At 49.8% G+C, this 15,081-nt stretch overlaps 1 protein-coding gene across 3 annotated transcripts in view; it reads left to right on the forward strand.

Moving 5' to 3' along the window:
• Window positions 1–213: 213 nt before the first annotated feature.
• NALF2 (NALCN channel auxiliary factor 2) overlaps window positions 214–15,081 on the forward strand; it is a 124,324-nt gene continuing 109,456 nt past the window's right edge. For all 3 annotated transcript variants that reach the window (XR_014225507.1, XM_082263975.1, XM_082263974.1), the window contains exon 1: window positions 214–1,300. Coding sequence is in view for 2 of the 3 variants with exons in the window: in XM_082263975.1 (XP_082120101.1) it covers window positions 536–1,300 (765 nt within the window). In the remaining variant the exon portion in view is untranslated. The remainder of the gene's footprint in view (window positions 1,301–15,081) is intronic.

Here is a 15,081-nt window from a genome sequence, read left to right on the forward strand (position 1 = left end):
CCTTGATCCATCCACCTTTCCATCCTTTATTGGTCCATCTCTCCAGAACCAATCCATCCCTCAACCAGCCCATCTCTTGCTGCTGGTCCTCCTCTCCAGCATCTCTCAATCTCTTTATCATCTCCCCATCCTTCATCCATCCTATATTGGTGCATCCCTCAACCAGCCATCCCTTGCTGGTCCACTTTGCTTCATTGGCCTATCTCATCCTATATTGGTCCATCTCTCCAGCCTCCATTCACCTCTTGCTGGTCCATCATCCTTCATTGGCCCATCTCTCCATCATCCATCCCTAGCTGGTCCACCATCCTCCATTGGCCCATCATCCCTAGTCTCCTTCCCTTATCTGTCCATCTCCTTGTCCACCCACCCCCCCCCCCTCCCCTGATGATGCCCCTCTCCGCAGGCCCCCTCATTAGAGGCAGGTGACATTGCTGGTGCAGGGAACCCACCACCGCCAACCTAGGAGAAGAGGAGGGGGTGGGGGGGGTGGGCAGAGACTGACAGCACCCGAATTCTCCCACCCCCCTGAAATATGATCAGGGGGGCTTGGATGCATCCAAGGGAAGATGAGGCCGTCATAAAGATCTGCTGGGAACCCCGACGCATCGACAAACCGTGTGCCGACTCTGAGAGGGCTCAGAGATGGCGATTGTCCCTTGCCTCTCTGCTCTTCTTCACCGTCCTGCTGTCTAACCACCTCTGGCTGGTCTCCGCGGGGGCCAGGGCGAGGGGTAACTTCTCCTACAGCCACCAGGGCAACTCCAGCTGGCTCTCCGCGCAAGGCTTCCCCGGGGGTGCCAGGGGGTGCTGGGACAACTTCCTAAGCAATTTGACCAAATCTGCTGCTCAATCTCCGCATTGCACTGGTGCCAGGACCTCTCACCTGGACACTGCCTGCACCAAATTGCAAAGACATCGGGGCTCTGGTGGCCCTTCCTCCCCCAGGTCCCACTCCCCTTCCTCCACTTCCTACAACCAAAAGAGGAACTTTTTGAAGGCTTATTTTAACAATTTCACTCTGTCCTTTTGTGATACTTACACCATCCTGGACCTGCTGCTGGGGATGTCCAACCCGGACAGCTTGAACTGCAGTCTGGAGAACCTGATGGAGGACTTTGTGGGGACCGCTGCGGCCTCGTCCTCCCTCACCGATGACGAGGTGTGCAGCAGCTGCATCCAAGCCTACCAGAGACTGGACCAACATGCTCAGGAAAAATACGAGGAGTTTGATTTTGTGTTGGAAAAGTACCTGCAATCTGGGGAATACTCTGTCAGGTCCTGTGTGGGAGAATGCAAGGTAAGGGGGGAGACCTGGTATGGACAACCTGTGCAAGGCATGTAACTGCTGTGGGGCCCACAAGCAGAGTGGGGCCCATGCAATCTGGGGAATACTCTGTCAGGTCCTGTGTGGGAGAATGCAAGGTAAGGGGGGAGACCTGGGATGGACAACCTGTGCAAGGCATGTGACTGCTGTGGGCCCACAAGCAGAGTGGGGCCCATGTAATCTGGGGAATACTCTGTCAGGTCCTGTGTGGGAGAATGCAAGGTAAGGGGGGGGAGACCTGGGGTGGACAACCTGTGCAAGGCATGTGACTGCTGTGGGGCCCACATGCACAGTGGGGCCCAGAGGATTTATGAATAGGATGAGTGGAAGGAAAGTTTGGAAAGCTCTTTATAATTGCTTGGAAAATATTTAGTATTCTGTATTCTTTTGAGATTTAATGGCCTTAAGATGTCTGATCGAACATTTTCATAGGTCCAGGTGGTCAGGTTAAGCCTAGAAGTTACCATGTCCTAACTGTTCTTCTGGTCTACATGGTGTCAGGCAGTGGTGACCTTCATCACGTCATGGCTTCCTTAATTTCTTCTTGACACCATTTGGGCTGGAACTAATGGCACTTTTCCACTGCAAGTACCGGCTTGGCTCCACTCGGCCCTACTTGGCCCTGCTTGGCTCTGTTGGTTTTCCACTGCAAGTACCGGCTTGGCTCCACTTGGCCCTGCTTGGCTCTGTTGGTTTTCCACTGCATGGTACGGTGTTGGAACGGTTCGGTACGGTTTGCTTTTCCACTAAAGTAAAGTGGGTGGGATAACAACGATTCTCTGACCAATCAGTGGCTAGTAGTGACAAACAGTCAAGGCTGCATGCAAAGGATTGTGGGGTATGGTACCGGTACGGCCCTGTTGGAACCACAACTGAGGTGGTACTGTTTAAGTGAGCCGTACCGTTTGGTTCCATGTAGTGGAAAAGCGCCGCCGTACCGAACCGTTCCTACACCGTACCATGCGGTACCAGCAGTGGAAAAGCACAAAAGCGAACCGAACCGTTCGGTTCCATGCAGTGGAAAAGCGCCATAAAAGGGGTGTCCATTGTTGCACCCCATTTGCAAATTATGGCCTGTGAGAGACTTCAAGGCACCTAATGATCTATTCTATCCACAGTACATACTTGTTTGTTCTTCGGCATTAAGTTGAGGGGGGGGGGAAGGGATCTGTTCTCACATGTACTGCTTTGGGGCCACAAGCACAGTGGGGGCCCAGAGTATTCAGGAATAGCATGAGTTGATGGCAAGTTTGGAAAGCTCTTTTTGATTGCTTGGAAAATATTTCGTATTCTGTATTAGTGGCAGACATGATATTGACAGGGGCCTTTTCGGATTTAGTGGCCTCAAGATGTTCGATGTGATCCCATCATAGGTCCAGGTGGGCAGGTGAGAGATAGGAGTTACTCTGCCCTATCTGTTCTCCTGGTCTACATGGTGTCAAGCAATGGTCACCCCCTCCACTTGCAAGTGGCTTCTTCCATTTCTTCTTGATTTGGGCTGGAAGTGAAGAGGGTTTCCATTGTCAGACCCCAGTTGCATATTGTGGACTGTGAGAGACTTCAAGGCACCTAATGATCTATTCCAGGGGTGTTAAACTCAACTTCATTGAGGGCCGCATCAGCATTATGATTGCCCTCAAAGGGCCGGTTGTATCTGTAATACTAGATGTCCAGAGTATCCCAATTCCCTTACATTAGATGTCAATAGTCCCCCCCCAACATCAAAGTGCACCCCCTTACCTTGTGTTGCTGCTAGGAGGAAGCTGGGGACAGAGCTGGGAAGAGCAGGGTCTGAAGGATGCCTAAAGGAGGGTTGGAGCTCCAATGCAGCTCTAGTAGAGGTGCAAGGGCCACATAAAACGGCCTGGAGGGCCGAATTCGGCCCTCGGGCCTTGTGTTTGACACATGTGATCTATTCTATCAACAGTAAATACTTGTTTGTTTTTGGGAATTCATCAAAGTTTAGTTGGGGGGAGATTTGTTCTTGCATGTGACTACTGCAAAACCCATAAGCACAGTGGGGGCCCTAGGAATGGTGAATAGGATGAGCGGATGGAAAGTTTGTAAAGCTCTTATCATTGCTTGGAAAAAATGTAGTATTCTGTATTTGGGGCAGACATGGGGGCATTTCGGGAATTAGTGCCCTCAATATGTGTGATGGGACCCCTTCAAAGGTCCAGGTGCTTAGAAAATATGTTGTTTGGGGATTTACAGGTCCCAAGATCAAGGACTGGTGGATGCTGGGACCAGCGGCGAGAAAAGACCACCCAATGCCCAGGGCAAAGATGCAAAATTACATCCACCCCCTTTATTATGTGGGAGCTTATGAGGAGGAAGGGGAGAGAAAGCACAGCCTGCAACTACTCCCAGCTCTCTCCTCCTCTCCTTGCAGATTTCAGCACTGGGCTGACAGAAGTAGTGATCCCGCTGTCACTACTCCTGTAAGCCTTATAGTAGAATGAACTTGCGGTGCCCCTGTCCCTACTATACACACTGCACCCAGGGCAACTGTCCCTTCTACCCACCCCTTGCCCCATCCCTGGCTGGGACTCTTCATAGGTCCAAGTGCTTTGAAAATATAGTTTGGGGATTTAGTGGTCCCAAGATGGACGGGTGGATGCTGGCACCCTTCATGGGTCTAGGTGCTTTGAAAATCGAGTTTGGGGATTTAGTGGTCCAAAGATGGACGGGTGGATGCTGGCACCCTTCATGGGTCTAGGTGCTTTGAAAATATGTAGTTTGGGGATTTAGTGGTCCCAAGATGGATGGGTGGATGCTGGGACCCTTCAAAGGTCCAGGTGGGCACTGGGCAGGTAAGGGGCAGAAGTAATTATGTCCTAATTGTTCTCCTAGTCTACACGGTGTCACTTCTTCGCTTCATGACTTCCTTAATTTCTTCATGAGACCGTTTGGACTGGAAGTGAAGGGGGTGTCCATTATTGGACCACAGTTGCGTATTATGGACCGTGAGAGACTTCAAGGCAGGGGCGTAACTACAGGGGTTGCAGGGGTGGCAATTGCAACCGGGCCCCATGCTCCAGGGGGCTGTGCGGCTCCCCTGTAAACCTGGATAGGAGGGGCAGCGGGGGCAGCATGTAGAGAAATCACTGTCCTCCTTTTTCCTCCTGTAGCCACAATGGCCTGGTTGTGAAAGGGTCCCCCTGCGGGACCGTAATAAAGGGCCCTGGAATGAGAGAAAAGGGCCCCAGGATCAGTGGGAAGAGCCCCAGGCTTGAAGGGAAGGGCCCGGCCATGGGTCTGGGGGGCCCTTCATGGTTTCTTGCATCGGGGCCCTGAAGGTTCTAGTTACGCCTCTGCTTCAAGGCATTCATTGAATTTGTGGGAGGGGTGGAGTTCTTCCATGTGACTATTGCAGGGCCCAGAAGATAAATACTGTAATTAGGACTACTGGAAGGAAAGTTTGGAAACTTGTTATGATTGCTTGGAAAATAATTCGTACACTGTATTGGGGGCAGACATGGGGCCTTTTAGTGCCGTCAAGATGTCTGATGGTCATAGGTCCGGGTGCTTTGAAAATATGTAGTTTAGGGATTTAGTGACCCCCCAAGATAAAGGACTGGTGGATACTGGGACCATTTATAGGTCCAGGTCCTTTGAAAATATATGGTTTGGGGATTTAGTGGCCCCAAGATGATGGAATGGTGAATTCTGGGACCCTTCATAGATCCAGGTGGGCAGGTAAGGGGCAGAAGATATCATGTCCCAACTGTTCTCCTAGTCTACATGGTGTCAGTCAATGGTGACCCTTTTCACTTCATGGCTTCCTTATTTTCTTCTTGACACCATTTGGGCTGGAAGTGAAAGGCAAAGGGGTGTCCATTGTTGCACTCCAATTGCGAATTATGGACTGTGAGAGACATCAAGGCACCTCATGATCAGGGCCGGTGCTTCCACTAGGCAAACTAGGCAGCCGCCTAGGGCGCATTGCCACCTAGGGGCGCAGCCATGAGTCGGCACTCTCTCTCCATCATTAATGATCCTTGTGAGCTGAGGGGAGAGGCAGCAGTGGGCGAATAAGAAGGGACAGAGGAAGATGATAGGTGTCTGGGGCAGTGGTACAACTACCAGGCCTTGGCTTTCCACCGCAGTTTGGGGGGGCCCAATAGGCAGTAAGGGAGCCCACCGGAGTGCTGCCTGCATGATGATCCTCTTCGGCTAGAGCTGAGTGGCCTAAACCCCGAGCAGGAAGTGATACCCTGCACTGAGCTGGTGGGCAGTCGTTCACGTCCCTGGGTCGATATTAAGTAGGGAGCGGAGGAGAGCTGAACCTGAGCCGGAGCTCGGCACTGACTGCTGCTTCTCCATCCACCACGAGCCGGTTGGAGCCGTGGTGAGCACTGTGGTCCAGGAGAGGAGCGTCCTGGAAAAAGGAATCACGGTGAAGGAGGGCAGAGTGCGGACCACTCTCTGCATACTGCCCAGTGGGTGTCCCCAGAACAGGGGATCTGGGGTGTGACATGGAGGATCCCTGGTGTGAAAGGGAATCGGCATCACCAGGTTTGCCGTGGTGAATCCGAGTCACTAGGTGTGACATGGGGGATAGGGGTCACAGGGTGTAACAGGGGTTCAGGGTCACCATGTGTGCCCTGAGAAATTGGGGTCCCTTCGTGTGCCATGGGGGATTTATGTCCCCAGGCGTGACATGTAAAAAAATCAGGGTCTCTCCGAGTATGACATGGAGGAACCTCAGGGGCCCCTGGTGTGACATAGAGGAACATTGGGGTCACTGGGTATGACAGCATTACATTGAGGAATATTGGGGTCCCAGGATGTGACATGGAAAAACATCAGGGTCCCTGGGTGTGACATAGAAGGACATAAGGACATGAAGGAATATGGGGGTCACTGGGTATGACAGCATAACATGGAGGAACCATCAGATCAGGGTCACTGGGTATTACATAGAGTAGTTTTTAACCCTTTCCCTTTTTTTGGGGGGGGGGGGGGGGCGCAAGTAGCCTAGGGCGTAAAATAGTCTAGCACCGGCCCTGCTCATGATCTATTCTACATGCAGTACATACTTGTTTGTTCTTGGGCATTAAGTTAATGGGAGCAAAATCTGTTCTCACATATAAATGCTGCAGGGCCACAAGCACAGTGGGGGCCCCAGAGGATTTATGAACAGGACGAGTGGATGGAAAGTTTGGAAAGATCTTTATGATTGCTTGGGAAATATTCAGTATTCTGTATTGGGGCAGATATGGCATTGACAGGGGCCTTTTTGGGATTTAATGGTCTCAAGATGTCTGATGTGACCCCTTCATAGGTCCAGGTGGTCAGGTGGGGGGCAGGGGAGGACTGGGCCAGGGGGCAGGGGGGCAGAAGTTATCATGCCCTAACTGTTCTCCTGGTCTACATGGTGTCAGTCAATGGTGACCTTCTTCACTTCATGGCTTCCTAATTTCTTCTGCTCGGGGTTTAGGCCACTCAGCTCTAGCCGAAGAGGATCATCATGCAGGCAGCACTCCGGTGGGCTCCCTTCCTGCCTATTGGGGCCCCTCCAAACAGCGGTGGAAAGCCAAGGCCTGGTAGTTGTACCACTGCCCCAGACACCTATCATCTTCCTCTGTCCCTTCTTATTCGCCCACTGCTGCCTCTCCCCTCAGCTCACAAGGATCATTAATGATGGAGAGAGAGTGCCGACTCATGGCTGCGCCCCTAGGTGGCAATGCGCCCTAGGCGGCTGCCTAGTTTGCCTAGTGGAAGCACCGGCCAGAAGTGAAGGAGGTGTCCATTGTTGAACCCCAGTTGCGTATTATGGAGTGTGAGACGTCAAGGCACCCAATGATCTATTCTATACATAATAAATACTTGTTTGCTCTTAGGCCTTTATTGAAGTTGAGAGGAGCAAAATGTGTTCTTCCATGCGACTACTGCAGGGCCCAGAAGCACATCGGAGGCCCAGAGGATTCATAGATCGGATGAGTGGATGGAAAGCCTGGAAAACTCTTTATGATCGCTTTGAAAATATTTAGTATTCTGTATTAGGGGCATGCATGTCATTTTACAGGGGCCTTTTGGGGGTTTAGTCGCCCCAATGTGTCTGATGGGACCCTTTCATAGGGCCAGGTGGGCAGGGGAGGGACAGAAGTTACCACGCACTATCTGTTCTCCTGGTTCACATGGCTTCAAGCAATTGGCTCCCCCTTCATATCCTGCCCAAAGTGCACTGAGACTTGCACATGGCTTCTTCTTCCATTTCTTCTGGACACCCTAAAAAAATTAGTGCTAATCTGCATGAATACCCCCTAAGAATAAATTCTCCCTCCTCCAAGTACAAATCTGCCCCCCTTGCTGAAATCAACCCTCCAATTACAAATCTTTGCCCCCCCTCATCCCCCAATCCTCCCAGCATAAATGTCCCGCCTCCTCAAAACAATCACACCTCCTAGCATAAAATACTTTATCCCTAAAATGTTCCCTTGAAGTACAAATCCTCTCCCCCCACTCCAGATCCCCCATTCCAGCACAAATTGCCCCCATTCCCCTCTCCTAGCCCCAAATCGCCATCCTGCCTAATTCCCTATTATAACACAAATACACCCCAATTATCCCTACTAGCACAAATCCCCACACCAAAAAAATTCTCCTCCTAGCACATTCCCCCCCAACACCATATCACGTCATCTAGCACAAACCCTTCCTGTAACCCCAACACTAACCCTTCCTGTACACCCCAACACTAACTTTTCCTGTAACACTGACCCCCCCCTGTAAAACCATCACTAACCCTTCCTGTAACCCCAACACTAACCCTTCCTGTAACCCCAACGCTGACCCTTCCTGTAACCCCAACGCTGACCCTTCCTGTAACCTTATCACGAACACTTCCTATACACTCCAACACTAACCCTTTCTGTAACCCCAACACTAACCATTCCTGTAACCACCAACACTAACCCTTCCTGTAACACTGACCCCCCCTGTAAAACCAACACTAACCCTTCCTGTAACCTTATCACTAACCCTTCCTGTAACCCCAACACTAACCCTTCCTGTAACCTTATCACTAACCCTTCCTGTAACCCCAACACTAACCCTTCCTGTAACCTTATTACTAACCCTTCCTGTAACCCCAACACTAACCCTTCCTGTAACCCCAACGCTGACCCTTCCTGTAACCCCAACGCTGACCCTTCCTGTAACCTTATCCCTAACACTTCCTATACACTCCAACACTAACCCTTCCTGTAACCCCAACACTAACCATTCCTGTAACCACCAACACTAACCCTTCCTGTAACCCCAACACTAACCCTTCCTGTAACTTAACACTAACCCCCCTGTAACCTTATCACTAACCCTTCCTGTAACCCCAACACTAACCCTTCCTGTACACTCCAACACTAACCCATCCTGTACACTCCAACACTAACCCTTCCTGTAACCCTAACACTAACCCTTCCTGTAACCCCAACACTAACCCTTCCTGTAACCCTAACACTAACCCCCCTGTAACCCCAACACTAACCCCCCTGTAACCCCAACACTAACCCTTCCTGTAACCTTATCGCTAACCCTTCCTGTAACCTTATCGCTAACCCTTCCTGTAACCCCAAACCCAACCCTTCCTGTAACCTTATCAACAGCCCTTCCTGTAACCCTAACACTAACCTTCCCTGTAACCCCAACACTAACCCATCCTGTACACTCAACACTAACCCTTCCTGTAACCCCCAACACTAACCTGTCCTGTAACCTTATCACCAGCCCTTCCTGTAACCCCAACACTAACCCTTCCTGTAACCTAATCACCAGCCCTTCCTGTACACCCAACACTAAACCTTCCTTTAACCCCAACACCAACCCTTCCTGTAACCTAATCACCAGCCCTTCCTGTACACCCAACACTAACCCTTCCTGTAACCCCCAACACTAACCTGTCCTGTAACCTTATCACCAGCCCTTCCTGTAACCCCAACACTAACCCTTCCTGTAACCTAATCACCAGCCCTTCCTGTACACCCAACACTAAACCTTCCTTTAACCCCAACACCAACCCTTCCTGTAACCTAATCACCAACCCTTGCTGTACACCCAACACTAACCCTTCCTGTAACCTTATCGTCAGTTCTTCCTGTAACCCCAACACTAACCCTTCCTGTAACCTTATCGTCAGTTCTTCCTGTAACCCCAACACTAACCCTTCCTGTAACCTTATCGTCAGTTCTTCCTGTAACACCAACACTAACCCTCCCTGTAACCTTATCACCAGCCCTTCCTTTAACCCCAACACTAACTCTCCCTGTAACCCCAACACTAACTCTCCCTGTAACCTTATCACCAGCCCTTCCTGTAACACCAACACTAACCCTTACTGTAACCTTATCACTAAACCTTCCTGTAACCCCAACACTAAACCATTCTGTAACCTTATTGCCAGCTCTTCCTGTAACCCTAACACTAACCCTTCCTGTAACCCCAACACTAACCCATCCTGTAACCCCAACACTGACCTTCCCTGTAACCCCAACAGTAACCCGTCCTGTAACCCCAACACTAACCCTTCCTGTAACCTTATCGTCAGTTCTTCCTGTAACCCCAACACTAATCCTCCCTGTAACCTTATCACCAGCCCTTCCTGTAACCCCAACACTAATCCTCCCTGTAATCTTATCACTAACCATCTTACATGTGATCCTAACTTTTTTTGCAATACTCATTTCTCCTGCACCAGGATCCTCTCCTCTGAAGACCAATTGTTCCGATATCGGCACCAAGATCCCACTACATGACATAGATTGTCCTTAAACCACAGAAAGCCAGGCAACTAGCATTTTTAGAAGGTGGCCAACATATTTTTCCCAGGACAGCTCTTCATAAATCCTATAATTGATCTTTTGGAAAGAATTATTTATACATTCCGGGAAGGAAAAATTTCAGGGCCATCTTTAACACAGGGCAAAAGGGACAGCTGCCCCGGGCCCATTCATTGTTGTGGGGCCCAAAGCAGCTGCCCCCTGAGCCCTGCACTGCCAGCAAATAGTTGATACGTGAATTTGGGAGGGCCCAAGAAAATATTTGCCCCGAGTCCAATCCATAGTAAAGACGGGCCCTGGTTTCATACAGCCAGTCCAAAAAAAAAACCATTGTAGCTGCTACATGGCTTTATTTTTCCAATGCCTGGCTTCTCTGGCCCGCTATCTCATGTGATCATTGGGGACAATGCTGATTGCATGGTAGGATGTGAAAATATTCCGGGCACCAGCGTTCCGTACATCTGACCAGCTGTTCCTGATGGGAGCCAGCTTAGGCTGGTCGCTGGCCAGCAACTTGGATTTCAGTGAGGTTTCAGCTCTGGAATTGTTGGAAGGATACTCGTTATATATTATACAGTAAATAGGATACTGTAGCTTTGATGAATCGTCATAAAACCTCGATCTCCCGACCAGACATGGCCCTGTTTTCAGTGCGCATACAATTCGCTGTTTAACAAACTTTTTTTTTATCAATAGCAATGTCAATCAATATGAATAATTGGAAAAATATCACATATCGACTGACAGATTCCTCCATACACGATATATACAGCACACATGGATGAATCTTCCACTGCAGCTATTGTATTTTCACAGCCGGCCCCACCAGCTGTCAAAGTACACCAAAACAGTGGCTGCATCTGATTGGATGCAGCTGACAATGACCCTCCCCCCCCCCCCCCCCCCAGCTCCTTCAATTTTTCAGTCAAAGGATTTTGGGTAGGAGGGGGCCAATAGGGCTGACCAATGAGTGAATGTTGGCTTGTCATAGGGTACGGCCAGCTTAAAGGATATATATATATATATATACTATATTACCAAAAGTATTGGGACGCCTGCCTTTACATGAACTTTAATGGCGTTGACTCCCCTGCACTCTTCTGGAAGTCTCCGGTGGGCATTCTCCACTCTTCTGGAAGTCTCAGGTGGGCATTCTCCACTCTTCTGGAAGTCTCAAGTGGGCATTCTCCACTCTTTTGGAAGTCTCCAGTGCGCATTCTCCACTGTTCTAGAAGTCTCTGGTGGGCATTCTACACTCTTCTGGAAGTCTCTGGTGGGCATTCTCCACTCTTCTGGAAGTCTCTGGTGGGCATTCTCCACTTTTCTGGAAGTCTCTGGTGGGCATTCTCCACTCTTCTGGAAGTCTCCGGTGGGCATTCTCCACTCTTCTGGAAGTCTCTGGTGGGCATTCTCCACTCTTCTTGAAGTCTCTGGTGGGCATTCTCCACTCTTCTTGAAGTCTCTGGTGGGCATTCTCCACTCTTCTGGAAGTCTCTGGTGGGCATTCTCCACTCTTCTGGAAGTCTCTGGTAGGCATTCTCCACTCTTCTTGAAGTCTCTGGTGGGCATTCTCCACTCTTCTGAAAGTCTCTGGTGGGAATTTTTGCCCATTTGTGAGGTTAGGTACTAATGTTGGATGCGAAGACCTGGCACACACTTGGCATTCCAATTCATCCTAAAGGTGTTCAATGGCATCCCAGTCTTAGTCCGTAGGGTTCAATATTGAGTTGGCCCACCCTTTGCAGCTATAACAGCTTCAACTCTTCTGGGAAGGCCGTCCACAAGGTTTAGGAGTGTCTATGGGAATGTTTGAACATTCTTCCAGAAGAGCATTTGTGAGGTCAGGCACTGATGTTGGAAGAGAAGACCTGGCTCTTCGCTCTAATTAATCCCAAAGGTGTTCTATGGGGTTGAGGTCAGGACTCTGTGCTGACAAAGTACACCAAAACAGTGGCTGCATCTGATTGGATGCAGCTGACAATGACCCTCCCCCCCCCCCCCCCCCCAGCTCCTTCAATTTTTCAGTCAAAGGATTTTGGGTAGGAGGGGGCCAATAGGGCTGACCAATGAGTGAATGTTGGCTTGTCATAGGGTACGGCCAGCTTAAAGGATATATATATATATATACTATATTACCAAAAGTATTGGGACGCCTGCCTTTACATGAACTTTAATGGCGTTGACTCCCCTGCACTCTTCTGGAAGTCTCAGGTGGGCATTCTCCACTCTTCTGGAAGTCTCAAGTGGGCATTCTCCACTCTTTTGGAAGTCTCCAGTGCGCATTCTCCACTGTTCTAGAAGTCTCTGGTGGGCATTCTACACTCTTCTGGAAGTCTCTGGTGGGCATTCTCCACTCTTCTGGAAGTCTCTGGTGGGCATTCTCCACTTTTCTGGAAGTCTCTGGTGGGCATTCTCCACTCTTCTGGAAGTCTCCGGTGGGCATTCTCCACTCTTCTGGAAGTCTCTGGTGGGCATTCTCCACTCTTCTTGAAGTCTCTGGTGGGCATTCTCCACTCTTCTTGAAGTCTCTGGTGGGCATTCTCCACTCTTCTGGAAGTCTCTGGTGGGCATTCTCCACTCTTCTGGAAGTCTCTGGTAGGCATTCTCCACTCTTCTTGAAGTCTCTGGTGGGCATTCTCCACTCTTCTGAAAGTCTCTGGTGGGAATTTTTGCCCATTTGTGAGGTTAGGTACTAATGTTGGATGCGAAGACCTGGCACACACTTGGCATTCCAATTCATCCTAAAGGTGTTCAATGGCATCCCAGTCTTAGTCCGTAGGGTTCAATATTGAGTTGGCCCACCCTTTGCAGCTATAACAGCTTCAACTCTTCTGGGAAGGCCGTCCACAAGGTTTAGGAGTGTCTATGGGAATGTTTGAACATTCTTCCAGAAGAGCATTTGTGAGGTCAGGCACTGATGTTGGAAGAGAAGACCTGGCTCTTCGCTCTAATTAATCCCAAAGGTGTTCTATGGGGTTGAGGTCAGGACTCTGTGCTGACAAAGTACACCAAAACAGTGGCTGCATCTGATTGGATGCAGCTGACAATGACCCTCCCCCCCCCCCCCCAGCTCCTTCAATTTTTCAGTCAAAGGATTTTGGGTAGGAGGGGGCCAATAGGGCTGACCAATGAGTGAATGTTGGCTTGTCATAGGGTACGGCCAGCTTAAAGGATATATATATATATATATACTATATTACCAAAAGTATTGGGACGCCTGCCTTTACATGAACTTTAATGGCGTTGACTCCCCTGCACTCTTCTGGAAGTCTCCGGTGGGCATTCTCCACTCTTCTGGAAGTCTCAGGTGGGCATTCTCCACTCTTCTGGAAGTCTCAAGTGGGCATTCTCCACTCTTTTGGAAGTCTCCAGTGCGCATTCTCCACTGTTCTAGAAGTCTCTGGTGGGCATTCTACACTCTTCTGGAAGTCTCTGGTGGGCATTCTCCACTCTTCTGGAAGTCTCTGGTGGGCATTCTCCACTTTTCTGGAAGTCTCTGGTGGGCATTCTCCACTCTTCTGGAAGTCTCCGGTGGGCATTCTCCACTCTTCTGGAAGTCTCTGGTGGGCATTCTCCACTCTTCTTGAAGTCTCTGGTGGGCATTCTCCACTCTTCTTGAAGTCTCTGGTGGGCATTCTCCACTCTTCTGGAAGTCTCTGGTGGGCATTCTCCACTCTTCTGGAAGTCTCTGGTAGGCATTCTCCACTCTTCTTGAAGTCTCTGGTGGGCATTCTCCACTCTTCTGAAAGTCTCTGGTGGGAATTTTTGCCCATTTGTGAGGTTAGGTACTAATGTTGGATGCGAAGACCTGGCACACACTTGGCATTCCAATTCATCCTAAAGGTGTTCAATGGCATCCCAGTCTTAGTCCGTAGGGTTCAATATTGAGTTGGCCCACCCTTTGCAGCTATAACAGCTTCAACTCTTCTGGGAAGGCCGTCCACAAGGTTTAGGAGTGTCTATGGGAATGTTTGAACATTCTTCCAGAAGAGCATTTGTGAGGTCAGGCACTGATGTTGGAAGAGAAGACCTGGCTCTTCGCTCTAATTAATCCCAAAGGTGTTCTATGGGGTTGAGGTCAGGACTCTGTGCTGACAAAGTACACCAAAACAGTGGCTGCATCTGATTGGATGCAGCTGACAATGACCCTCCCCCCCCCCCCCCCCCCCAGCTCCTTCAATTTTTCAGTCAAAGGATTTTGGGTAGGAGGGGGCCAATAGGGCTGACCAATGAGTGAATGTTGGCTTGTCATAGGGTACGGCCAGCTTAAAGGATATATATATATATATACTATATTACCAAAAGTATTGGGACGTCTGCCTTTACATGAACTTTAATGGCGTTGACTCCCCTGCACTCTTCTGGAAGTCTCAGGTGGGCATTCTCCACTCTTCTGGAAGTCTCAAGTGGGCATTCTCCACTCTTTTGGAAGTCTCCAGTGCGCATTCTCCACTGTTCTAGAAGTCTCTGGTGGGCATTCTACACTCTTCTGGAAGTCTCTGGTGGGCATTCTCCACTCTTCTGGAAGTCTCTGGTGGGCATTCTCCACTTTTCTGGAAGTCTCTGGTGGGCATTCTCCACTCTTCTGGAAGTCTCCGGTGGGCATTCTCCACTCTTCTGGAAGTCTCTGGTGGGCATTCTCCACTCTTCTTGAAGTCTCTGGTGGGCATTCTCCACTCTTCTTGAAGTCTCTGGTGGGCATTCTCCACTCTTCTGGAAGTCTCTGGTGGGCATTCTCCACTCTTCTGGAAGTCTCTGGTAGGCATTCTCCACTCTTCTTGAAGTCTCTGGTGGGCATTCTCCACTCTTCTGAAAGTCTCTGGTGGGAATTTTTGCCCATTTGTGAGGTTAGGTACTAATGTTGGATGCGAAGACCTGGCACACACTTGGCATTCCAATTCATCCTAAAGGTGTTCAATGGCATCCCAGTCTTAGTCCGTAGGGTTCAATATTGAGTTGGCCCACCCTTTGCAG

Source organism: Pelophylax lessonae (assembly GCF_965119305.1).
Source record: "Pelophylax lessonae genome assembly, chromosome: 7".
In the NCBI taxonomy this organism is placed as follows: Eukaryota; Metazoa; Chordata; class Amphibia; order Anura; family Ranidae; genus Pelophylax; species Pelophylax lessonae.